Consider the following 26160-nt stretch of genomic DNA (forward strand, 5'->3'; position numbering starts at 1 on the left):
TACTGTCTCCGTCTTTCACTGGGTGATGTCCATACTACTATACTTGGTTTTTTGGCTATTGGACATTGCTTTCATTATTGTAGTTGTGTCAGTCGTATTAGTCTCATCAGGTTAGTTTAAAAAAAATCCTATTTTCCCTGAACTAAACACTCTACCAGAATCAGATTGCTTTTAGTGCTGGTTCATCCCATTTAAAAGAAAACTTATATTTTTTAATCATCTTTTTAAAAGACTTTTGGACTCTGGACAAAGAGCAGCAGTCGGCTTTAGGATGTTTTTCTTCTTATCTTTGTTTTTTTTCTGGCTGTCTTTCTCTTTCTCTGTCAGACATGCTAATGCTATTGATCCTCATAGGAAACAGGACAGAACCATCTACAGATAAGAAGACAATGCTTGCAGCAGCCCATAGATTTCTTCCTGGTGCTCTAAGAGGTGTGTTGCAGGCTGTATTGGAGTTCATGGGGTTCTCACAATCTGTTGTCTTGTATTGACAGTCTCCTCTGAGCTCAGCCTAACAGTCTGTTTTTATCAAAGAGGATGGCAAATTTTAGTGTGTGTGTGTGTGTGTGTGTGTGTGTTTGGTTGCGGATGATTTTGTGTTTGTACATGCATATAACATCGTGCGTCATGCTTATACATTCATTTTTGGATTATCTTGATCAAAGACCATAGAAAAGACAATTTGTGGATTTTAGTTGATTTTTGCATTTTTTTGTATGTATTTATCTGATGTTTGAGCAAAGGTTTGTGTAATTTATTTATCTAATGTCAGGGTCCCAGACAATGCAACTCCAGTGTCAAGGTTGGTAGTGATGGTTGCTATGGTGACGCTGGCAAACAGATCTCACAGATCTGGGCTCTCTTTCTCTCCTCCAAGAGGAAGGGAGGCTTTTCGAGACTGAAGAGCAGAGAGGGACCTTTTATTTTTCTTCTGCCAGTAGAGTGGTGGATATTGATCAAGAATCGAACCTATGTCGCTCAGTAGAGAAGCCTAATGCACTTCTACTCAAGAGAGGAGAGGGGAAGGAAAAAAAGGATGACCTGCTACAGTGTATCACAGATGGAAAAAAAAGAAAGAATGATTGACAAAGAGTAGGGGACAGAAGGATGCACAAGGGGAGCTTGTTTTTAGGAGCAGATCAATTAGGTCTTTGCAATCTACTGCTACCATCTGCATCTGAAAGAGCATAAAAACTCCAGCTAAAACGCAGCCAAATTCACACATTCAGTACACTACATAGGCGTTTTCACGCACAAACCAGTCAGCCTGAGCCCTACCTGCTCAGTGTGCCATGCAGGAGGGAGAGTAGTTAAGTGAAACGTGTTGAGCCCTCTCAGGTAATTACATCTCCATGCTAATGTCTAATTAGACAGCTCAGAGGGGACTCATCTGCACTGCATTAATTAATACAGTCAATCCACAACTTACATGCACGCACGTTCAGTGACAAATCCACACATCCCAATCCATTGGCGTGTGTGTGTGTGTGTGTGTGTGTGTGTGTGTGTGTGTGTGTGTGTGTGTGTGAGGAAATCAATCAGGCCTTTATACTGGTCCCTGCTTGTGTGTGTCTGTGTGTGGCCAGGGCACGAACACGGGCTAAAAGGAAATCTGTGCATGTGTAAATAAATGCCAGGACATAAACTGATGCATATTGTCATCTCGATGACATTTACAGCGTGTGACTGCGAACTTACCTGGAATTTGGATCATCTTATTTGCTAATTCTGTTTGTCAGTATTTGAGAGTAAATCATGCTGCATAATAGAAGAGGCTAAAGACATCAATTTAAATAAAAAAAAAACCCTCTAATTACGATTTGTAATGAGTCTTAGAGGGCAATAGTTCACAATTGTGAGGGCTGGGAACCCTTCAAAGGGTCACATGAGATAAATGTTGTTCCATAGATTTAATAAAGCTGAAATGATTCGTTTGTAAGTCAAATAGTGACTGAATTTATGCTGACAAACCAGCAAAAACAGAGGGGGAAAAAAAACTGTTTCAGGTCATTTTTCATAATCCTCAGAATGTTTGGGCTCCTGTGACTTACTTTCCTGTTTATAACAAGATTTTTAGTTTTTATACTGTGATATTGTTTTGTCACATTAACTTGTTATATATTGTTATTTCTTAAAATCTTTCAAAATTTCTTTCATTATTACATGACAAAAAAGAAGCATCTTTCCTGCTTGACGAGACAGTCTTGTTGCTCTTATATGCTAGAAAATTCTTAGTTTTAACATTTTTGTCCTTCTTCTGTAGGAGTGAAGTAACTAACTGTCCACCTATGTCTGAGTTTAGTTAATACACACACTGCTTTAAAATGCATCATTTTGTCTTTACACTTTACCCTTTTCCTATAGAGTAACACCCTTCTGGCTCATGAGAGAATCCTTGATGATTAAATAAGAGGTTTGTCCTCTGCCATGCCAGGCAGACAAAATAAGTCTTAGCATGGTGCCTCACCAGGACACTCCCAGTGTCCACATTGTTGTGTTAACTGGTTTGGCACTGAGATTCATTTTGACCCCAATTTCACCCCATGTCACCTAGAAAACTGCTAAGATCACCAGACAGCACCCTGCACTGTGTGTGTTAGCACGTCTGTACTGCATGTGAGTGTGGTACAGTAATCTGCCGACCCCGGGCTTTTACAGTAGTGATGAGAGGTAACTGCACTAATTCACTGTCCTACTGTGAACGTCTGGTGCAATTAAGGCCAAGTTGTCAGACGGATCATGCCTCTGTTTTGCTCCTCCATTCTTGTTCTCTCAGTGCATCCGCTCAAAGTGCTTCTTTATTAGGCGCGTGAAATTTATTTTAAAGAGTCTTTAAATTTCCTAACGGGGATTCAGACCATGTAATCTGGCAGTAAAAAAATACTGATGTGCTTTAAGTAGAGACCCCGAAAACCGTTTGTTAGATGAGACTTGTCTAGATTTATTCACCTTTAATGGAGGCAAAAAGTTTGAATGTTCTACTGCTGCTATTATTCTGAAAATATTTAGAGGGAAGTGACTGGTGTGTATGTACAGTTTAGACATATATGTATTTATTTTAAACCGTCTTTGTACTAAATTTATTCATCCATATGTGTGTGGAGGACTAAAAGAACTGTGTGTACATGACTCTGGCATACTGCAAACTGTAAGGGAATCTGGTCTCCAGCTTCTTCCTTCGCAGCAGCGTATCTCCATCAGACCACAACATGCAGAAATCTGCTTGCTAATTACACCCATATAAATCAGCAGTTGTAATTATGCTAATTAGACTGCTAACTTCCTCTCAGAAGCCTACACAAACAAAGGCGGCAGTATCGGATGATGTGGCGTGTTAACGAGCTTGTCAACTTATCTGACACAAGCTAATTACTTAACGGGACTCCTCTGTGTTTAGGAAGAGGTAGCGGAGCTTCTGCTTTTTAAGGTTGCTGCACCTCTGCCTGTGACCTCCTACACCCTGCAGATTAATACCAGCATCTTTCAATGGGATTACACTGAAGTTTTTAACTGCATCACTAACTCCTAATCGTTTAATCATTCTAGCTGTCTGAATGACAGTTGGGGCGCATGCTGTGCAAAAGCACCTTGAGTTCTCAGCCTAAACTAGATAAGGCTGTATAAATTCCGGTCCACTTTACTATGAGGAATTGTGAAAGAACATTTTACTTTAAATGGTGCAGATCAGTCACAGTTTATGAGATTACAATTAACATGTTTCGTTCATGTACATCTAAGCTGGGTAACACTTTATAATAGGCACTGTAAATACAATTAAATTCTTTGTTTTGGCCTCAGTAACACATCGCTAGAAGACTAGTCAGCGAGTCCTTGGAAAACACTGGTCGCTAGGGAAAAATGTATATTCCCTGACAGGTTGGCAAGTGGTTGTAGGAGGTTTCTGGCTGTTGGATGGTGGTTTAGTGTTGACTTCAGAGGGTTAACTTCAAAACCAAACCAGACTTGGAAGCACATGAACTCAGCAAATAAGCTGATCCGCAGATCTGTCATGTTGGGGATCTACGAGTGGCTGATATAAAAATTTTAGCAAGCTTTATAAATATAAATAAAGTTTGTCATTTCAGAAGGAACCCATTTTGCTTTGTGTGTATGTGTTCATTTGAGGGCAAAGGTAGTGATGGCATTATCTGGCATCCAGTGAAGAAACCACAGGGATTAAAACTACAAGAGACCAGGATTAATTAACGTCACATTTAATGGAAAAAAACGAAAAAGAAAACTATGTGCTACTGTCGTAGTGCGGATGTGTGTTTGTGTTTGTGCCAGTCTCAGGTGTTCGGCTTCACAACACAAGCTTCCAGCTGTCATGACACACATGCACACCCAACATTCATGCACAGATTCACACACTCTCAGCCCTTCTCCCGCATATTAACCTTTGCCTTTCTATCCATCTGCCTGTCTGTCTGTCCATATGTCTGTTGTCTCTCTGTCTGTCTGCATGTTTTTCTGCCTATCTGTCTGTCAATATGTCAGTCTTGCTGTGTGTTTGTGTGTCAGACAGACTGCTTCAGAGCCACAAACCTGCTAGAAGTCGAGTGCTATGAAGAACGCCGAGCCTGAAGACAGGTGAGAGAGAAGGTCGCCTCTTATGTTAATTATTTGCTAAAAATAATACTTCAGGAGAAAAGAAAATATATTTGATCCACAGAAAATACCAGAAAGTTGTTGTTTTTTTTTTAATACTTCCTTGATCTTCACTGTTCTCAGAGCAAACTGTAGAAACTGACAACTACTCTTCTAAATAGTTCCTACAGAGTTTGAAGCTGTCTTTTGGGTAATTATCCTGTGGTTAGAGGAAACTCACCCCAGTCAAGCAGCGTGTCATGGCATTGTGATAATCTTTGTTTTATCCAGTACCAATCCTCAAACTTTGGCCTCACACTCACTCTCCGTCATCTTTCGATATTCCTCGCAAGGCCAAAACAGAATCTGTACTGTTGTAAAGAGCTTGAACCTTTGTTCTTCCAAAGTACCTGAACTCTCTTGAGGAACTGTTGTGTAGTTTCTTTAAGTAGTCTTCAGGAATAGTTCTCCAGGCTTCTTGAAGGACAGCTCTTCTTTGGATGTTTGTTCCATTCTCTGTCAAGATGATCCCACACTTCTTCAATATTGTTGAGGCCAATCAACATCGGATAGTGTTCCACTGTGTTTTTCTTTCCACCTATGCTTTAACTGTATTATCAGTGTGTTTGGGATCATTGTCGTGCTGAAAAATGAGGTTGTTGCCAATCAGATGCTTTTCAGATGGTGTTGCATGGTTGATCGAAATATGACCAGTGATCAGTGATAACATCCATAACACCAATGGCTGAAATGCAGCCCCGAACCATGACAGAGCTCCTTTTAAATTGATTCATCGCTCAGTCCAGTTCTTGTGTAATTTGGCATACCTCAGTATTTTCTCCCTGTTTCCCTTCCATTGAGGTCATTTATGATGAGGCTTCAGCAAACAGCAGTTGGATTAACTGAAAGGCCGGCGTTGTTTGTACAAAATACTATTTTATGCCTGTCAAACTGTTATCTTTGAATGTTCTATATATTCAACCAAAAAACTAAGAACAAAGATACAATTTAAAATTGGTTCTTTGATATAAAAACATATCTGTCACGTGATGACACATCGCTGGTTCATGCCAGTATTTTTATGCTTGAATTATTTATTCCAGACAAACCAAAAACGTACGAATTTTGTGAAGTAAAAGGACGGGAATGAAAATAACTGAAAGGGAGCCAGCGTCCAAAGAAAAACTTCGAAAGAACAAGAAAGTTCTGTCTCCTCAATGTCACTCTCCTTCCTGTTCTTATTACAGTCAGTCTGTTTTTGGAATTTTGGATAGAAGAGATCTTTTTATGGGATATTTTAAGACTATCGTTAAACCCATTATGATGCTCAAAACTGGCCACACTATTTGTTCTGTGACCAGCAAAATCTATTCCAGCACAACAATCTGTTACAATAGCATGGCCACTGGAACACAGGGGTGATGGTCACTCTATCCCATTAAAAATCCTAGCTCCTTAATATATTTTTATATCTAATTTCCATAAGTTACTAACACTTTAATGTTAGTTATATTGAAAAACAACCAACAAAAGGACGGATAGTATTCACAGCAGCTTTAACAAAGCATATTGAAAAGCAAAGAGTAAACATACCATCGGTTTTCTTCTTCTAAGTAAAGTGTTTTAATAGAAAAGTAACTCCGTCCTTCGTTACCGATCAGAGTTGTTAAAAATGTTCCTCTGTGCATGACTACCACCTGCTGTCTACCTCAGTCTCCTCCTTCCCTCTATCATCTTCCTCCTCCCTCTATCCTGCTATTCCGCTTCTGTCTTTCCACCTTTTTCCTACTGCTTCACTCGCAGTCACGTTCGATTTCATGAAGTTGTGTCATGTTGTAGTCAGAAATATTTCATGTGTAACAAATCCAGATCAAAACTACTGTGTAATGTCAATAGCAGTCCCATTGCTGGTTTCCCTGCTCTCTCTTGTTCCCACCTGATTTTCAACACTTTGGGATATTTGATGATCGGGCCCTTTTCTTACCTCGTCTTAATTATTTTACCCTGCGTTACATTGCATGGTTAGCTCCTCTCCTCTCCTCTCCTCTCCTCTCCTCTCCTCTCCTCTCCTCTCCTCTCCTCTCTCCCTCAATCTGTCTCTGTGTTCAGTATGCAGTGCTGAGAGGGCATCATTACGGAGCCCGTATTTGAGTCATTTTGATTTAAGCAGCCAGACAATGGCCTGTTGATTGAAGCAACCAGAAGGCAGACAATAGGGTTCTATGCCACATAATGCGCCACCATTTTTTCTGAGCTCCCCGCTTTCAGAAAAGGGCCCCGGCTCTCCATTGTGCCTCTCCCGGAGGGAAAAAAATGGTGCTTGGGGAGGAGGAATATTTTCCCGTGGTATGTCATTATTTTGCAAATTTCTATTATCTCATCATGTTGTCTTCATTGTAATTGCAGCTAATTAGGAGGCTAGTTAGGAGCCTGGGCTTTGAGGCTGGCTCGGCTGCTGAAAGGAGCCCACCGATTATGGCCCCGACAAGAGAGGAAGCAGGAGAAAAGGGGAGATTAATGCTGTTACCCAGGAGACACTGGCTTCCATCTGCGGGGAACAATGCAGTTTTGTTTTCTCCGGGATCCTGCTCAGATCAACAGAATGGGCTAGCTCGGCTCTACTCTGCTCAGCGACAATGCCCAATTCTGTCAGGCAAATCCCCCCGTCCTCTCCTTACCTACCCTCCCTACTCCAGTCACTTTACCTTCCCTCCTTTCCTCCTCCTCTTGCATCCCTTCCCTCCGTCATTCTCGCCACCTTTCCTCCGTTCAGCAGGCCCTGCCTAAAAAGCTTAGCACCTTCAGCGAGCCAGCCAGCACCAGTGACTGAGAGCTCTCACACACCCCCAGTATCAGATGAAAGCGGCGCAATGTGTGTGGATTGAGTTCCCAGGTTGCGGGAGGTCGCGCCCTTGTCACACACAGAGCTGCAAGGTTTTACTCCCCAATCCCTGCCGAGCTCCAAAGCACTTAATGAAATAATATACTCTGTCGCTTTTGCTCTTTCTTCTTCCCCTCGTTCTCTCACTCACCACACAGACCCCTTCCCACCCCTGCCACCTCCCTCGCTGAGCCGAGGCAGGCCCCTTGTCTCAGAGCAGGGCCCCCGCAGCCCCTAGACACCTTCTTTGCAAAGAGAGAGAGAGAATACAATGAGAGAGGGAGACTACTTTGGTACAGTACAAACACACAGAGGACAAGCAGGCTAGAAGAAATGAAAGGCCTTTGTCAGGCTTTGTCAGGGGGGAGAGGATACTGAGAAAGAAGGAGAAGAACGAGCGCTTATGGATAGAAAGAGAAAGCGACAGAGAGAGAGAGAGGCAGGAAATAGCAGACCGGATCACATGACTGAGAGCATTGTGATCCTGAGTGAGAAAGGTTTGGAGCAGAGCATCTCTCCATCTGGTCCAAGCAAAAAAAGGGAGACGGATAGAAAAACACACCCCGAGATGGAGAGAGAGGGAGAGAGGAGCGCAGCATGAGAGCAAACAGAGACAGAATGAGAGAAAGTATTGAGTTAGTGCCAGTGACATCTGCTCCCGTGGGCACAACAATAAAACTCCCTCTAGATCGGCCTCGCACTATACAATATATGTTCACACAATGCATCATTTTCAAAGGCACAAATAAATATGTGTGCGTGTTTGTGTGAATGAAGAATGCTCTTATGTTCACCAAGTGTGCCCACTAATCTGTTTAACATTCACCTACACACCGTCTAAATTAGCTCAGTCTCTTGGATCTTTATCTTTATGGTGAATATATTTTTGAATACATTTTGTCTCCTTTTATGGGAATCGGGGGTAAAATAGTTTTGCAGAGCTTTGAAAAGTTTCCTTTTTGCTTCATTGACAAATAAATTAGGGCACCTCGTCGTTCTTCACAGAAGAAAAGGATCGTTCTGTGTGACTCACACGTTGTATATACCTGCTTCTACTCGACTCCAGATGCTTATTTAAATCTTCCACGTGCTTTTGTTTTATTAACGCCGCCATCATTATTCACATATTCTGTTTTCATGCAATTTTCACTGTTTTTAATAACTCTAAACAGAGGCAAGTGTTGCGTGGTGTGGTACGAAACAGCCTACTTAAGCATCTTGTTTCTAAGTAATTATGGCTGAAGTTGTCCTGTTGATTTGACCCTTGTGAAATTTATACCACAATGAATAGTAAATAGCAGTTGTTTGTTAGTAAAGAATAAGGAAACCGTATGGCTCTGATACACCGCCATATATGGATGAACAGACGTATAGGATCTGAACATAGCAGCTACTTATCATGTTACTCAGAGCCAGAGAGACACTATTGGTCCAATTAAACCATCTCCCTTTTCTATAGTATACAATGAAAGAAGTCCCTCTATAAATCCTCGCCATTTATTCTTTCAGATTTCTTGCCTTTTGTATGCGGCAAACACTTTGTATATATTTTTTCCTCTTACATGTTTTTGGCCAAGGATCTGTTTTTGATTGGCTGAGAGATGATTGAAGAGAAAAAGAGTAATTTTTTTTTCCAGTTGGCTTTTGAAAAGTTGGAACTGAATAGTTGGAAAGTTATATGTACCTGAATCAGAAACAAACCCAACAAAACTTTAATCAAACGGCTTGAAATCCTAACAGATTCTGAAAGCGAGCAGACAAGGTAATCTGTGTTGTTTAGGGACCACGGCGCACCCCTGCGCCATTTATCTTTGTGGGGAAAAATTTCTCCCTGTTGCGTTTAATGTGTAGTCAAAGTGGAGAGGGCGAAATGCTACTCTCTAATTTTGTATGTCATCTCTCTCCAAATCACTTCAAAGACGAGGCCCTTGCCAAAGATTTCCTCCCTTTTTCTCCTTGCCTTTTTCCTTTTCTCTCTCCTCTTTCTTTTGCGCCTTTGCTTGTTCCCTGAGTTGCTGTTGTCACCATCGCTCGGTGCCAGCAAATCGCGGGCATCTAAACAGCAGCACACAATGTCGTAAAAAGGCTCTAGAGTTTTACTTTCAGATGTCACTCCAATAGCACACATCTGCTACGTGCCGTGCATCTGCTAGGCTCTCCCGTCTCACAGAGCCGGGAGTGCTGATTGAACTGAAGACAGAAAACGTCCTCATTATCTCGGGCAATGAGCGAGCAGGGCTCCGCAACAGCCCTTTTAATGCATTTACTCACTTAACTGCAGCCCGGTATTGTGGATACGCACATGCGGATACATGCACGTGTACGTACACGCAAGCACACACACACACGTGTTGACATAAGGAATTGTATGTACGTACATGAACACACAAACACATGCTGCCTCGGTGCCAAACGCCACTGTGTCATGAACAATAGTATTAACCAGCTTTTGTGTCAGTGCTTACTGAGAGCTATCCTCTCTGTCTCTACTGTGTCTCTACTGGATATTCCAGCAGCATGGATAAGGCTGATTTAGCCTAAAGACTAACTGCAAAATGAAAGGACTACATGATTTGTCAATGGGAAAGCAGACAGTGAAAGTCGACCAGGACAGGTGAATCTGCAACCTCTATGCCTGTGTTGACTCTAATGAACTTTAAGAGTAGGAATACGCCTTTGCTTGTCTGGTGGGAGGAACTTTGGCCTAACTTAAAGAGCTTTAATGCTTATAAACCTATAAAATCACCTACATATAACACTGCACTGGGTTGATGAAAGTCATTGATATGGAATGTTAAGGAGATAAATTGAAGCTAACCATTAAATACAACATTTTGTTGTATTTGTTATAAGTGACATAATGTCATTTTGCCTCTCTCATACCTACTTTATGTCAATGCCTGCTGCTAAACACCAGAAAAATGTACGTTATGTTATTTCTCATTCACTATGGGAAAAGATAAAATAAACCAAATGAAAAAGAAAGCTATACTGCCTTTAACACATCGTAAAACATTTGTAGGAGTTTTCACGTTCCAAGCAGATTGCACTTTTATTATCATCTGATTGCCAAATTAAAGGAGCAAACTGATATATTTCAATTCATTATCCAACATAAATGTCTGTACTATGCAGCTTTGAAAGGAAAGTAAGAGCTATTTGCTGTCTGTTAGACTGACCACCAGTTCTTCCTTCTTTCTCTGACATCTTGGATCGGGTCATCGCTCCCGCGATTCTAAAAAGGATCAGCAGATGAACATGGATAAAACTCTCTTATTTTTAAGATTATGTGACCCTGAATCGTCCCTCTGTTATACTTCAGTGGGCTGGGGACTTCCCCTGCTACCCTCAGCGCTCACCTCTTTTTCACTCCCCATGTATTGATATATCACTACTGCATGTTATTGACTCTCTCTCATAATTTGATTTGTCCTCGTCACTCTTTGCTGTCCTTTATTCTCTTCTCTTCTCGTTCCCTTCACCCAGATGGCTCCTTCTCCCTGACATAGCTCTGCTGAATCATTCTTCCTGTTAAAATGCTGTTCTCTCTTCCCTCCTTTGCCAGTTGTGCTCATAGGGAAGATGACTGATTGCTGGGGTTATCTGCTGTTTTCAAATATTACAGGGTTTTTGCACCTTGAGGGATTGGTGTATATTGTGAGAGATGAAAAATGTTGCATTGAATTAAACTGAATTGAATTGAACTAAAGCAAACGAGTAAACGAAACGGTTTTTGTCTGTGGTTTAGATAATTTTCTCTGACTTAAAGATTTAGGTTCATAGGAGAAATCATACAACGTAAATCATGTTTGTCCTTTTGAGCTTCTGAATACAAGATGCGCAATCAGTGACAACCAACGAAATTTAGACTGGCACAGATGCTGGCCAATCAGATGTCAATAAATGACTTCCTCTCCTGTTCTGGCTCCGCCTTAGCATTTGGTAAATCCTGTTATCACCTTTTGTCATCGAGAATCGGTTCAAGCCCAATCCATCACAGAGCACTGTTCCACAGTTGACCGGAGCCTTGGCTTCTTACCCTCACCTACTGACGCAGTAGCGATAAATGGTAACTGTGGCAACCGTCGCTAGTGACAGACTTTAATAGTCACATTTCCAAGCCTGTTGTCAGTATCATAATCTTTCCTTGTCCTCTGCTAAGTATGTCCTCGCAGCCCCTTCTCCGACTCAGTGTCACTACTCAATGCTTACACTGTCCTCTCAGGTGTACCACAACTTCCTGATGTTGTATAGTTTGTACACCAGTTATTCAACAGTTCTCTAAAAGCTGATCTGTTGTTCAAATTCAGATTGTTAATTAAAAATCAATGACACACTTGATGTGTCACTGAGGCTGATTAGGTGGGGTTTATAATGCTGGGATGAGAGACGGCAGAAGTGAGCAGGGTAGTGTGCCAACACAGCCAGCTGAGCTCGAGTGTGTGTAACCTGTATTAGCTGGCTGGAATCAGCAAGGGTGAAGCTGTTCACCACGTTAATAGCTACAGAATGAACTGAGGACACGGTAATAGAGCGATAACAGGACTGGGTTGAGTAGGGGTGGGAGGGAAGGGAAAAGAAAAGAGTGGAGAAAAGGGCTGGATTAGGGAAGGATTAAACAAAAGAGAAACGAGACGGAGAGGGCAAAGAGATCAGGGTGATGGTTATGGTTAAGTGAGGATTGCAGATGTATTAAAAACAGGAAACACTGTAGAGTGAGTGAGAGAGATGGTGGAGAGACTATGAAATGAGGGGGAAAACAGCGCATCAGGTAGCAAAAGTGGTGTGAATATATTAGTACTTTTAAAGGAGGGCATTTAGTTTGTTTGTAGAGTTATGTGAGATCCAGTGTGTTTTCACTCGATCCATCCCAAACAGCAAATTGAATGATATCTTAGCATCTGCTGCTTCTATTTTAATCTCCTGTACAATGCTTGAGTGTGTTATTGATAAGATTAGATTAGTGGCAATATAAAGCTTAAATGAATACAAAGTTAAAGCAAAATTGGCAACAGTGTTAAATCATTTTACAGGCAGATAGAAATAATGGACCACAGCAATAGATGATACGCGACCTTTTCTTTTGCCAAGTGTTCTCACTGCCCTGGCATTTTAGGACTCCTAAAATGGACACTTTTGGAAATGTTCCTGACCCCATTTTAGTTTGAAATCGTGTTTTGTTTGGGATGTGCAGAAAAGGATTATTGAGAAATGGGCACACACACTCAGGTTTGCTACTGATGACTAAAAACCTTCGTTTTTGTCCCCATGACTACCCTGTACTCAAATGTGACCTGTGTTGCAGGTCTTTGTCAGTTCAAACAAAGAGATCAGTGACCATAACTTCACCGTTCTTTATTTATTTTCTATAACTTAAACCAAAACTCTCTGCTTCTTTTTTAGGCTGGCACTTACATGTGGTCTTCAGGTGTATGCATGCTAAAACGCTCAAATTAGTGAGGAGGTAGCAAGTCTTCACTAATGCAAGATAAAGAGATGACAGGCGGTTGACCCTCTGTAAGGAACAACTCCTTTGAAATGGTTGCCTCAAAGTCAGGGGCCAGGTCTGCACCACTAGCAGTTGGCTACCATCTTCAAGATGCCAAGAGGGTGATAGAACAACATTAACACAGTCAGTCTGCTATCAGTTTGTGTTTGAATGGGGTCATGTTGGGGATTTGTGATAATCAGTGTTAGGGAGTAACGGAATACATGTACCGCCGTTACGTATTCAGAATACAAAATATGAGTAACTGTATTCCGTTACAGTTACCGTTTAAAAAGGTGGTATTCAAAATACAGTTACTTTGTTGAAATAAATGGATTACACGGCGGTACTTTCCTGTTTCATATTGTCGCGGGTCAGGATTGTTTGGGTTTGTTTGACAGCTACGTTCTGTCGTTCCAGGCGGCAGCGTTACGGTTGCCATGGTTACAGGGTGACGCTCTCTCTGCGTGTTTCCTGGGTGAGAGAGCGCTTTTGTTGTTGTTGTTGTGCTAAGCTAAAAGGCAGAATGCTACAGGCATGGCCCTAAAGAATGTAGCATGCAGCGAGAATGGACTGCCATACACGTTATGTGTCTGTGAGCGAGGGAGGGAGAAAAAGGAAAAGTCCGAGCTGTCACGGAGCAAAAACGGGAGCTGGAAGCATGTAAATATAATAATAACCACCGCACCCAAGAAGAGTGCCTGACGAGCCCAGCTGTAAGTAAGCTATTAAGACTCAACTGTACACTGTGTTCGTGTTTTCCTCCGGAAAAAATAAGTTCCGTTGGAGCAGCCTTTCAACGCCTCTCTCTGTCTCCCCGCATAAGCAAAGTTGACCCAGACAACAAAGTAAAGCTAGTTTTCGGCTACCAGCCCGACAGGGAACCGGACGTATTAGCCAGAGGTCCCTTTACTACGTTTCGGAGCCGCGGACCTTCAGTAACAGTAATAAATCACAGCAATAGGACATTCACGTGGTTGTAAACAGCATGATAATATATTAAGTAATCCAAAGTATTCAGAATACGTTACTCTCATTGAGTAACGTAACGGAATACGTTACAGAATACATTTTGGGGCATGTATTCAGTATTCTGTAGTGGAATACATTTTAAAAGTAACCTTCCCAACACTGGTGATAATACAATAGTTACCTGTGAAATCAGAGTGCAGTCAGAAACTTATAGATTTCAGAGAGAAATTCAGAAATTCCTCCACAAATAGTAACATAGTTGCTGCAGGCCAATCTTGTTTTTGCTTTTGTATAGGAATATAACCAGAATATAACCAGTGCCAGGCAGTGTACCCTATTGCAAAGAGACACGTAGCAGATGAACTGACTCAGATAAATTGCAACGTGTTGGCGTGTCTGTGTTTGTAAATCAGGCAGTGATTATTCATCAGTTTCCACCAGTCTTGTCTGAGACTGGTTGCAGCCGGACTGAGTCGGATCACGATTGTTTGCAGGTAGGTTGCTTCCCACCAGATGACTTGTGCGATTGTCAATGATGTTGCACATTCAACCTGTGGGAGTTGGTCACTGCAACTATTTGCAGTCAGTCTCTAAAAGCAAAATAATTCAGTATATGACTTTTCCTAGTTGCAAGGAGGTTGGCGTCCTAGTTTTAGTTTTGTTTCCCTGAGACATAAACAGTCACAAACCAAAGATCTAGAGACAGTAAATGGAGAAGTAAAGAAAGTTCATCAGTTTGCTAGCTACACCATTAAGATCAGGATGCACTAAAAGAGAGGGGCACTACTTTTACAGCAGCTTTAAAAAACAAAGAAATTGCTTTGACAAAAACATTTAAAAATATGATTGTTTTTTTTTTTTTTACCTTAAAGGTGCTGTGAGGCTCATTTGGATGTTCCACACCAGCCCATTGAATTTAATGCTACAAATAACTTTGTTTAAAAAGAAAGCTAGTTGTTTGCACTGCAGTGTAGAATGCATACTCTATTTTAGAAAGTAGGTACATTTAAATGTTTGGATTTTTCCTCCTCATTACAGTGTGAGATTGATGGCAGAATAACTTATGCATACAAGACAAACAGTCCAACGAGCAAATTAGGCTTCACCTTATTGCCTTAAAGAGCAGAAAGACGCATTCCACATCAAGAAGAGCTGTTTTTAATGATAAATTCAAATGTTTTTATGTAAATATTGTTCTATTTACATTACAAGTGAGGGGAGTGAGTCCCCCGGTAGACAATTCAGAAGATAAGGTAAAGACAGATGAGAATCAGAACCTCTGGACGGGTTAAATGATTAGATTCCCACTCAAACACAACTGTGTGTGTATGTGTGTGTCCATGTCCGTGGTCTAATGACTGCGCTGTCTGCGGAGAGTGGAACACAGAAGGGAATTAGTCGTCATTGCATATCAAAGGCTTAGCCATTAGAGACACAGGGTAGGGTCTTCCTAATGAGAGGGGTACCGATGTATGTGTGTGTGTGTGCGTGTGTGTGTGGTATTTGGCTGGGTCACAATATATGCATACTTAGACACACACCTTCAAAAGCAGCATGGTATATACATATTGTACTTTGTTACACATATTTAGATAGAAGGTACACCGAACCAATCACCAAGCAAATGAACACATGCATATGTGTACACAAAGTCAGAGACATACACGGCCTTGCCAGCCCCTCTGGCAGGCCTCGCCGTGCCTCTCAGTGTGGCACGGCGTGGGCAGAGGTGCCAGTGAGATGCCAGGGCTTTGTGTGCCACGCTACATTAACGGCAGCCATCGCACGTACACAGTACACCGCCTGCCCGGGGACACAGGACTCACACACCCACCTTCATCTATACATGCATCCCTATCTTTTTAACTCTTCCCCATATGTCTTTACCTTGTTCCTCTTCTCCCTTTATTTCCCTGTGTAGGTGTGTATGTGTGTGTATGTAGGCTGATTGGCGATGCCCTCTGTGCCATCTGCAGCAAGCCCCCCACCACACACACCCTTCCCACTCATCACAAGGATGGGCTTAACCATCTGTGTGCCAGTGTGTTCCCACAGTTTGAAAAGAAGGACTTGAGGGTGGGGGTGGGAGGTTGTAGTAAAAGGTGTTGGGGTTGCCACGGCAGACATTAGAAAATAAAAACGGCATGGCACACTGCATGTTGAGATTACATGAACTGACATGTGAGCGCGCGGTAATAATAGCCTGTAATATCTCATGTATAGCTTGCAGTATTATTCGGATGAAACAAACGTCAGATCCTTTATTTTTACCATTTAAGCTTCAGCTTCCATACTTTCCAGGATGAGTTAAAGCGAGCAATGAAATATGTGCAAAGGAAATCATTGATATGGCTTAAAGGTTGCACACATTATTGCTAAGAATAGAAACTAAGCTCTTATACTTACACGGTACAAAAACAATCAGTGTACACGAGAGAAGCAAGTAGCTATGATGCATTTTTAATTTTAACGATCATGCATTCATGTTGTAATTGTACTGTTTATTGTTGCCCATATAGATAAGTCCATCGGCCGTGCTGGTGCTTACCATTACTGCAGGGGAAAGGTACACTGAGTAATTTTCCAACACAGCTCACATGTTAGCTAGCTGATCAATGTTGGCTAACGTTAGCTACTGTTGTTGAGAAGTTTCCATGCTGCTGTTTCTGGGCCCAAACGCCTGTCTTGATACTCTCTATCAATTTTAGTTCTGTACATGACCAGAACAGCTGTGTGTTTAGACAGGGGCGCTCTTCCTGAAGTATATTCCACATTTAGCTTTTTTCTTGTTTTTCAAAATTAAAGTTTGCCTCTATTTTCCAGGTTCTCCAAATTTCTGAGTTGTCAAAAGTAGTGTTACACTGATTTCTCAGGAAATTGTAGAACAGCTTCCAGGGAGACAGCACTGCAGTATTTTTAACTCTTAGAAATCCACAAATAACATTTAAGGATGTCTTCACATCTAATCTTTTTGTTTTGGTGCATTTGAAATCTTGTGTCTTTGCCCTTTTTATGTTTCTAATTTGACCTTATTTAAATCTTTCTTTCTTTTTTGCCGAGATTTTTTTTCTTGCAGTTTTAAATTTCTTTAAATCTTCAGGATTTTGCTGGGCTGTCAAAGCACTTTGTGTAAACAGTTTTGGAAGGTGCCATATATAATGGGATTTAAGCAAAGTTTTACAAAAAAGTTTATTTAGTCTGTGTGACTTAAATCCCCGTAGTGCTGGTGATGGTATAAGTACCAAAAGTTTCTAATCAGTTAGTCGCTTCACCAGTTTGTGTAACTTTACATATCCTGCTTTGGGTTTCTCCAAAGCCAGACTACAGCTAGAAAGCAGCTATTTATCATCTTTTCCTTTGACCCAAGTGTCAAAGTAGCTGTGCTTCTTGTTCATGTCTGTGGTAATGTTTCAACACCTTAGGATTAACTACACATCTGCACTGGCCATAGATCTGGTCATTATTAAAATCTGATGTAAATAGTTTGTATGAAAAGGTAGAGAGCTGTTCTCTGGTAATGATGGTGTGTGGGTGTAAGCTGCATGCTGGTTTACGGAGGCCGCTGGGCCGTACGATGTTTAGGAAGCTCACCACAACTGGTGTGCCCATGGGCCAACTGGCTAGGAAAGATCAAGCAGTGCTGCTCTTTTTCTCAGATTTCTGAGCTGCTGTTATTTGTCTGTCGTCCTCTTAGCTCTCTGTGTGCGTGTCTTACTTTGGCATATTGTCAGAGCTCTTGCGCTTGTCCTCTTTGCCCACCTGTCCCTCTGCAGACGGCGCGCACTCTCAAACACTTCTGTCTCTTATTGTTCTTTTTCACACATAGTAGTGCTGATAAAAAAAGAAAACTCTGTCAAACCTCACACTCAGTCTGCTATGCGATAAGATTAGATTTATTTCTCCAGCTGTGACACAGAAAATGGAAGTGGATTATTTAGTAAGAAAAATGACAGAATTAAATTAAAACTAGTAGGCGTTATTGTTAAGCAAGGAACATTGGGGGGGCTTAAATATATATAGGCTCAGCATAGCCCCCAGGCAGTGGATAGCACAATCTCTTCTCTTCTTGTTCTCACCAATGGACTTAAAAAACACACATTTAAACAGCCTTCCAGGACCACAAAGCCTGTGTAGAAAATCAGAAAATCATTTCCTCTTCACTCTAGATTTCGCTCTCTTTTCTTCTGTTCTCTCTGTCGTCCCCCTTCTTCGCTTAGAGCAAGTACACAGGGGGCTGCCAGGCCGCATCAATCTGGGGCTGAGCTTGTGCCTTGACGTGGAGAAACACAAAGTGCAGAGATTTGGTGCATAAACATGTGCTCTTAAAAACGGCTGAAGCGAGCAAGGAGAGGGAAACGGTGCCAAATCCCCCCATTCAGCCTCATACCCAAGGAGGCAACATCCTGACAGCTTTGAGCAGAGGGAAAAAGTAGGGGGGGAAGAATGAAGAAGAACGAGAGAGAGAGAGATAACAACTAAGGGGAGAGATTGTGATGGAAGAGGCGGGAGAAAGGGATGAAGAGGTAAAGTCAGCTCCTGGGGATACAAACAAAGCTTAGAGTCTAAAAGTGTTAGATTTATGCTGTTTTTTAATATTTAAAAGTATTTTACTGTCTTTTATGATGAGACTAGAAATCAGCCTCTAGTTTGACCTGTCACATCTGTCAGATTTGAAAATACTTTGGGCAGAGAGTTGCTGTTTTCTCCTGCTTCGTCTCGGGGATTTCATCCGCTAACCTAATCTTGGTTGTCTCAAGCCTTAAACTCCCATTCAGACCACCTACACGTGCACATTCTCCATGTTAACACAGCAAAAATTTACCTCTGTGCCCAATTGACCGTCATGTTGAGAATCGTCATTGGCGATGAAAGCTTGTTGTCCGACTATGACCTAAAGATCAAACAGTATTCGAGGGTGGTGGGTGCAGTGCAATGCTTTACAACGAGAATACCCTGAAGGGCACGATGGCCAGATTTCAGTTGTTTTTGCCTTTTGCTTTTTTAGTACACAGTATGTCTTCTGGTGCTTTGGATCTTATTGCATTATCCTTATCGACAGATTTTCAAATCCAAAGCTCTCACTCCAGTGATATTTATCTTGTTGCCACAAAACTTAAGACACAAATTCAATTCTTGTTCATTCTTAAAATTTCTTAACAAGAATTTGACCCTGGAGTTTCCTGAATGGCACTATTGTAACAATAAAGTTCATGTTTTAGTGTTCATGGCCTGATGGGAAAAGGGTTAATTTTTTGAATGCCAGTACTTCTCCTTGCAAAGAAAATTATTTTTTTCTTAAAAAACAGCATATATGAGACTCTGTTAGACATTGTAATACACAACTCTAAAACGTATGTGTAGACAATTAACCAAATTTCTTTAACATAATTAGATAAGACTCTAAACAAGAATGCTGATTACTAAAACTTCGACTTCTAGGGGTATAAGGTGTCATAATTCTGCAGGAATTTGGCATATAATTTTTAACTTTATAGCTTATAAGGTATGATTCTGTGTGTGAGTCACTTAACTGTGTGCCTGTGCAAATACAATGCGATGCTCCAGGTTATCATAACATGAAAAGTAGCAGCAGTGACTTTTGACCTTTAGAGGAAATGCATAGAAAAGAATGGATGCAGAATTATGCTTGTCCAAAGTTGGCTCTTAGTTGAAAAGAAAGAATTCAAGGAAAAGTCTCTAGTGTCTGTGTTGCAATCAAGTGGCAGGACAATTACAGCGTGCGAGTTTGTGTGCTTAAGTAAAAACACGTTTTGTCATGTGTGTATTTGTGTGTTTCTGTACATTTTTTTTTTTTTTGTAAATCATTCACTTTTTATTTATCTTCCCAGGCTAGTGTTTCATTAACCCTGCTGTGACACAGACTCCCTTTCATTCTCGCCTTACTTTGTCTGCTCCAGCCGCTTCCTCTCTCGCAGCACTGAAGCTTACTAATAAATAAGTGACACCAGAAACAGACCATTTTCCCTCAGACATAATTAACTGACTTGATGTTTTCAAGGAGAGGAGCTAATTAGGAATGAGTTAAGATTTTCACAAAGAGTACAGATTGTTAATTAATTTTCCACGCTGCCATTGTCGGTGAAGAAAACAGCTTTGTTTACAGTGCAGCGTTTACCTTAGTGGTTAGAGCAGCGTGCTCACCATAGGGGCACGGCAGCAAAAGGGTTCTGGCTTGAACACTGCATGCGCATTCTCTGTCCGGTAACCTTGTGCCAAAGCAGAGAAAATGTGTGATTAAAACTGTCTCGGAGTCAAATTAATGGATGATGGAAGGCATGAGCCTGTGGTTTCATTCAAACAAGATGGAATCAAAAATGATTAGAAATTAAATGATAAAAAATGTTCTGCTGTACATCGATGCCAATGTAGATCCATGACGCCAACACATTTTCATTTTCTGTGCTCCTTAAAAAACACTTTTGCAATATATTCAAACTTTGTTTACAGGTGAATTTAGTAGTTTCACAAGTCAAAATTTGCCAACAATCGCTTTCTTGATATAAAGAATAAACTTTTTTTTTCCCTAACTGTGTAAACTCTGTTATTTAGCGCATTCATAGCGTGAAAGTTGGCACTACAAGCACAATCGAACAGGCAGCTTATACTTGCTGCTGTTCTTACTCACTGCAGAACACCAGAAGTGAAGTCATCGCTGCTGCCGTGTGCTGTGGTGTCGCTTCGGCCGTCACGGATGAGCACGATGCACCAGTGTGTAAGCAGGTCTGTGTCTACAGACATCTCTATGAGACATTCATGCAGGAGCGTAGGAATACCCAGATGGCACACAGGAAGAATGCTGCAACTTTAAAAAAAGACGAGATGTTCTGCAGAAAAGTGTGGAAAACCTCTGAGATCATTTTGTTTCCTGCTTTGTTTCCTGTTTTGGTGTCACTTTATAGAGGGGACTGATTCAAATATTTGTCAAGCTGGCTGGCTAATACATGTGGCTATGCAGCAGCAGGACTGATTCGTTTTACTAAAAGTAAATCATTTTATGACGGACTGCACACTGTCCCCATCCTTTTATATGCATTTTTAATCAATGCAATGCAGTGTTGAGGTTTATTTTAAAGGCTCTTCTGCCAGTTTAAGTGGCATAAAGAGAGAGTTTACTGTTTATAGATTTTTAAAAGAGAAGCTTGATATAATTTTTATATTTTTGGACTAAGAGGCAAAAAGTCATCAACATAGTTTGACATAAAATACAAAGAGCTAGGCTGGCTCTCTCTAAAGTTAAACCATCTATTTACAATGACCTTGAATACGTTGTATAAATTTCATAAATGTGACTTTCATTAGTTTTTTGTTATCCTATGTTTACATGTGGAGGGCAGGAAATAGCCAGATGTTATAGTTGTTCGATCAGATTTCACTTGATCTTATCAGATACATAAGAGTGATCCCTACTTATATCACCTTTACTTATGCTCGTATCTATTATTTAATAGATGTGTAAGTGCAGTAAAATACTTACTATAAGTACTGAAGGTTTGAGGCTTGGACTTCATGGTCCAGATTATTTTTCAGAGAGAGTAAAACCTTTCCAATGCAGATAAAGTCATGTTAAAAATAAACTCTTTCCATAGATTTCTTTTCAGATTTTTTTCAGTGCCATGTCTATTTAATATAAAGTCATGATAAAAACAAAAATAAAAAAAAATTGTACATCCTCTGTCGTTTTGAGATATCAGGACATCAAAGTCATCCTTATCAGATTTTAAAATTAGGTAAATTTAATGCATTTGAAAAAGTGATTTGAAACTGAAATTCTATGTTTTGATATTTAAAAAATAAAAATTGTAAAATATATATATATAATATATTTAAATCTTCTTTACATCCTTGCTTTAGGTCTTTTTCTTTATGTATATTTCTCTAGAGGTCCCACCACAGCATTTGATTTGGGTTGAGGTCTGGACATTCACTGGGCCATTGTAAGAGCTCGAGTCTTTGCATGATCCACTTTTTGGGAAGCTTTATCTGATGGACAGTCTCACGTTTGACTCCAGAATACTTTGGTAGTTGACGGATAACTGCACAACTGCAAGGTACCCGGCTCCTGTAGCTGCAAAACAAGCCAAAATCATGACCCCTCCACTACTGTGTTTGACTGATGATGGGTTTTTGTGCTGATATGCATGTGTATGCACATGGTGCTGTGCATCATGGCCCAAATCCAAATGATATTGTTCTAGTCTTCTAATATTTTCAGATCCTTAGTTAGACCTGAGTCATGTCTCCATGCGTTTTAAACAGGAAGGTGATTTCTCATTAAGCCATACTTGTTTAGTCATTTTCTTCTGCCCAACTGCCAAAACCTCTGATTTTATAGAGGTACTCACACTTGGTGAGGATCAATCAATCAAGTGCACAAGGACCAGATCATTTTTATTACATCCGAAAACCTTAGAATTTACTTTACTTTTACCATGACTGTTCTTTATCGTGCACACACCTTGGTTCACCCAGAACCAAGGTGTGTGCAGAGTTTTTGTAGGAGAACCAGAATCTCCAGGTTTCTGTATTTACTCTACAGCTCTGACAACAACCAAACAAGTATTTATTTCATGCAGGAATGTTGGCAGTTTAGTATTTAATTGTAAAGCAGTTAAAAGTTTTCAGGACAAGTCTGCAACCTTCTAGAGTCCATTCCACTAGTGCCTCCACTTCTATGGAAGAAGGAGAGAAATTGTGGATGCAAAGAGTTCAGTAAGGGTGAGGCATCTTGTGAGTTACACATGGATGTCTCAAAACAGTAAATGTGGCGTGCACTTTACCTCACATTACTGACACCACTATACTTTGGTCGTAAAAGAGGCAGAGACAGTAATTTGTTTGTCTGTGTTCTGGTCTCCACCCGTCTACCTGCCCATTTATCTCTTCAGTTTTCCTCCCTATGTGACGATTGATGGGTTCAGGATGGTAAAATAGACACACAGATAAAGAATTGCTTGTAAGTGTAAATGAACACGCACATGTCTACATCCATGTTCGCTGTGTGTCAGTTAAAGTACGTCAGGAGTGAAGGTGTGTGTGTGTGTGTGTGTGTGTGTGTGTGTGTGTGTGGATGACAGAGGCCCGAGTCCCTGCCTGTATTAAGAGGGCCCTGGCAGCAAGAGATAGCGGCTCTATCTTAATGGCTTCTGCCGCCTGCCACTCAGCCTTCAGACGGAGTCTTCTGCCTGCACGTGTCTCCCGACGATAAAGCCACTTCACACGGTCTTGCGCCTCTCCACACTGGCCTCTCCTCTGTCCTCCTCTCCCTAGAAAGAGGAGAGAGAGGGAGAGAAGAAAAGATGCCATAGGTATTGATATATGAGCTCACCCTGAGACTGAGAAGAGCTTTGAGAGACAGGTGGAGAGAGAGAAAGGAGCCTTCATGCGCAATTCTGAAATGTTATCTGATATTTGTGTAAGACTGTCCTAGGATGTAACCTAGAACGTAATATCTGATCCAACAATGTCAATTGTGTAGACTTTTTAAGAGAAACAGTAAGACTTTGCAGGTATTTTTGGATCTATTTTCTGTTTTTTCTTCTTCTTTCTGCTGTGTTTGTGTCACTGATACATTAATTCTAGTTCTAGTGTTATAAATGTAAGGTGAACGACATAAGCTATGTTTTAGTCCTTTGTTATTCCACTGGTAGATAACATTGTAACAGTTTGTACTGATCCCCTATCAGCAGCAAATGTTGAGTAATTAAGTATCCCTCCATAGATGCATCCCTAGCGGGTTCGACAGATATGTTCAGTAGCACTGGACTTTTTGTTCGATGCGTTTTGCAAATAGAACTACCTTAATTCTTCTTGACATAGATTGAAAAAGGTTTCCTCTGAGTTTTTGGTCCATATGGCATCACAGAGTTGCTGCAAACTTGTTGCACATCCATTATATTAATGTTCTGTTTCACTACATCCCAACGGTGTTGTATTGGACTGAGATTTGGCAACTCTGGGAGCCATTTGATTACAGTGAACTCCCTGTCATATTCAAGAAGAAACTAGTGTGAGATGATTTGAGCTTTGTGGCATGGCGCATTATTCAACTGGAAGCAGCCATCAGAAGATGGTCTTAAAGAATGCCAATATACCGAGGTAGGCTGTGGTATTCAAACAATGCTCAGTTGGTGCGAAGAGGTCCAAAGTGTGCCAAGATAATATCCCCCAAACCGTTACACCACAACCACCGTTTATACAAGGCATGCTTTCATGTTTACACCACAGCAGAAATTGAGGCTTATCAGACCAGGCAATGTTTTTCCAGTGTTCAATTTAGGTGAACCCAAATTACATCCTTTGCTTCCTGTTCTTAGCTGGCAGGAGTGACACCCAGTGTGGTCTTCTGCTGCTGTAGCCCATCTATACCTCAAGGTTCAATGGGTTTTGCTTTCAGAGATGCTCTTCTGCAGACCGTGGTTGTAATAAGAGGTTATTTAATGTTGCCTTATTGTCAGCTTGAAGTTCTCTTACCATTCTTCTCTGACATCAGGCAAGCATTTTCACCCAGCGAACATCTCCATTCTGATTCTCACTTTAAACTTGAACTAGTTGTTGCCACGGCATTGGCTGAGAGTGCGTCAGGTGTGAGTAAGGCAGCACAACTTAAAAGAATTAGCTTCGCTTCATTTAACGCCATTTCAAAACCTCAACGTCTGGATAGGTCAAGCTGCTATGTAAGATGGAGTGATACAAAACACAACTGCTGTGTAAATAAGTTTGTCACTAGACAAATGCCAAAGGTGCAGCATTAAGGCTAGCAGTTCCTTCTTGACCTTGAAAAAAAAAATCTGTAATCAAACTGTAAGTGTTCAGAAGTGGAACATGAGGTGAGATGATGTCATAAGAAGTACAAAAATCGGTTCTTTCAGCAGCTTCCTCAAGACACCTGGTCACCTTCAAGTGACAAAGCTCCCCCTGCAGCAACTGGGATTATAAAAGCAAAGTCTGGTGGAATTATTATAGAGAAACACACAATATATTATATTTTTCCCCAAGTTTGGTGTCAATATAATTGCTGATATTACATTACATCAGTGTAAAATTAGATTAACTATGATGGTTCTTGAAAATTTTAATTCTATATGAGGGATTTTGTGAGGTGCGGTCTGAGGATTACCCATAAACCCTTTGATAAAATGCAGTATGGTGGTAGCATCAAATAGGTCAGCATGTTGACAAAGCTTTAATATAGTGCATGCTTCTTAAAATGCAGGCCTAGGCTTGCTTGATAGATGAACGCATTGCTGATTTCACTCCCTGTTAGGCCACCTCACCACTAGTTTTAGGGTTTTTAAGGTTTTTCCAAAAATCTAATATGACTAAAATTGATGCCATTAAACTCTGCTTAATTCATTGCATTAAACAGTTCCTCGTGTTCCACCTTATGAAAATTGGGCTTATGGTTAAAAAACAAAATAAACGCATTGGTGGTGCCAAAGTTCCCAACTCTGATATAAAAACTGGTACCAAATTTGAAAACTTTTAATTATATGTTTCTAGGAGTTGCTATAGATTGGAATGGCAGAAGATTATAAGAAAGAAGAGGCATACGAGAAGCAGAAACAGTTTGTGTTTACACAGCTTTGCAGCTTGGCCTCCAATGATTTTGTCTTGCAGATGGGGGAGCAAGAATAGAATGCTTGTGTTGTCCTTTTAATGCAAGTAAATGGTTGTTTTAATTTAGAAGACTTGTTGGCTGTTCTTTCCAACTCAACCTTTTTTTTTTTTTTTGTCAACATAAGAAGTCCTGGAGGTGCTCTGGCAACTGAACATACTACACCTGCTTATTAAGACAGTGTGGTACAGTCAGTGGCCCCAAGATAAACGAGTAAACAGAACTTGAGCTGAAATTATTTTGTCAGCTGTTGTTTCCAAAGTCAAAAAATGACTATCTCTTTCCACAATATGTGGGCACAGCAACTGTGGTATAGTTATGCTATCAAAGAGGATAACTTTAATTGTTGAAGTGTAACTACACCCACAGTCTGGTGCACTCCTGTTTATCATGGAAATTGTGTACAGCTGCCTCCTGAACTTATTTCTAGGATCCTAGACCCAATAATCGTTAATCACTATAAAGCTGTCATTTTGAAAGCAAATTATTGACCGTTTCTGTCTTATGGAGAATGGCTGGAACAGAAAAAAGGAAAAGGAAAATGCAAAATTTTGGACTGCTCTTCCCCAGAACTTTGATTCACAGCAACAAAGCACA

The 26160-nt window shown here is 40.8% G+C and overlaps 1 protein-coding gene across 1 annotated transcript in view; it reads left to right on the plus strand.

The window, feature by feature from the left end:
* Nucleotides 1-26160, plus strand: part of sox5 (SRY-box transcription factor 5) — a 249566-nt gene that overhangs the window by 130718 nt on the left and 92688 nt on the right. The window contains exon 4 of the mRNA XM_039601285.1: nucleotides 4498-4590. Coding sequence (XP_039457219.1) covers nucleotides 4565-4590 — 26 coding nt within the window. The 5' untranslated portion in view covers nucleotides 4498-4564. The remainder of the gene's footprint in view (nucleotides 1-4497; nucleotides 4591-26160) is intronic.

Source organism: Oreochromis aureus, linkage group 17 (assembly GCF_013358895.1).
Source record: "Oreochromis aureus strain Israel breed Guangdong linkage group 17, ZZ_aureus, whole genome shotgun sequence".
In the NCBI taxonomy this organism is placed as follows: domain Eukaryota; kingdom Metazoa; phylum Chordata; class Actinopteri; order Cichliformes; family Cichlidae; genus Oreochromis; species Oreochromis aureus.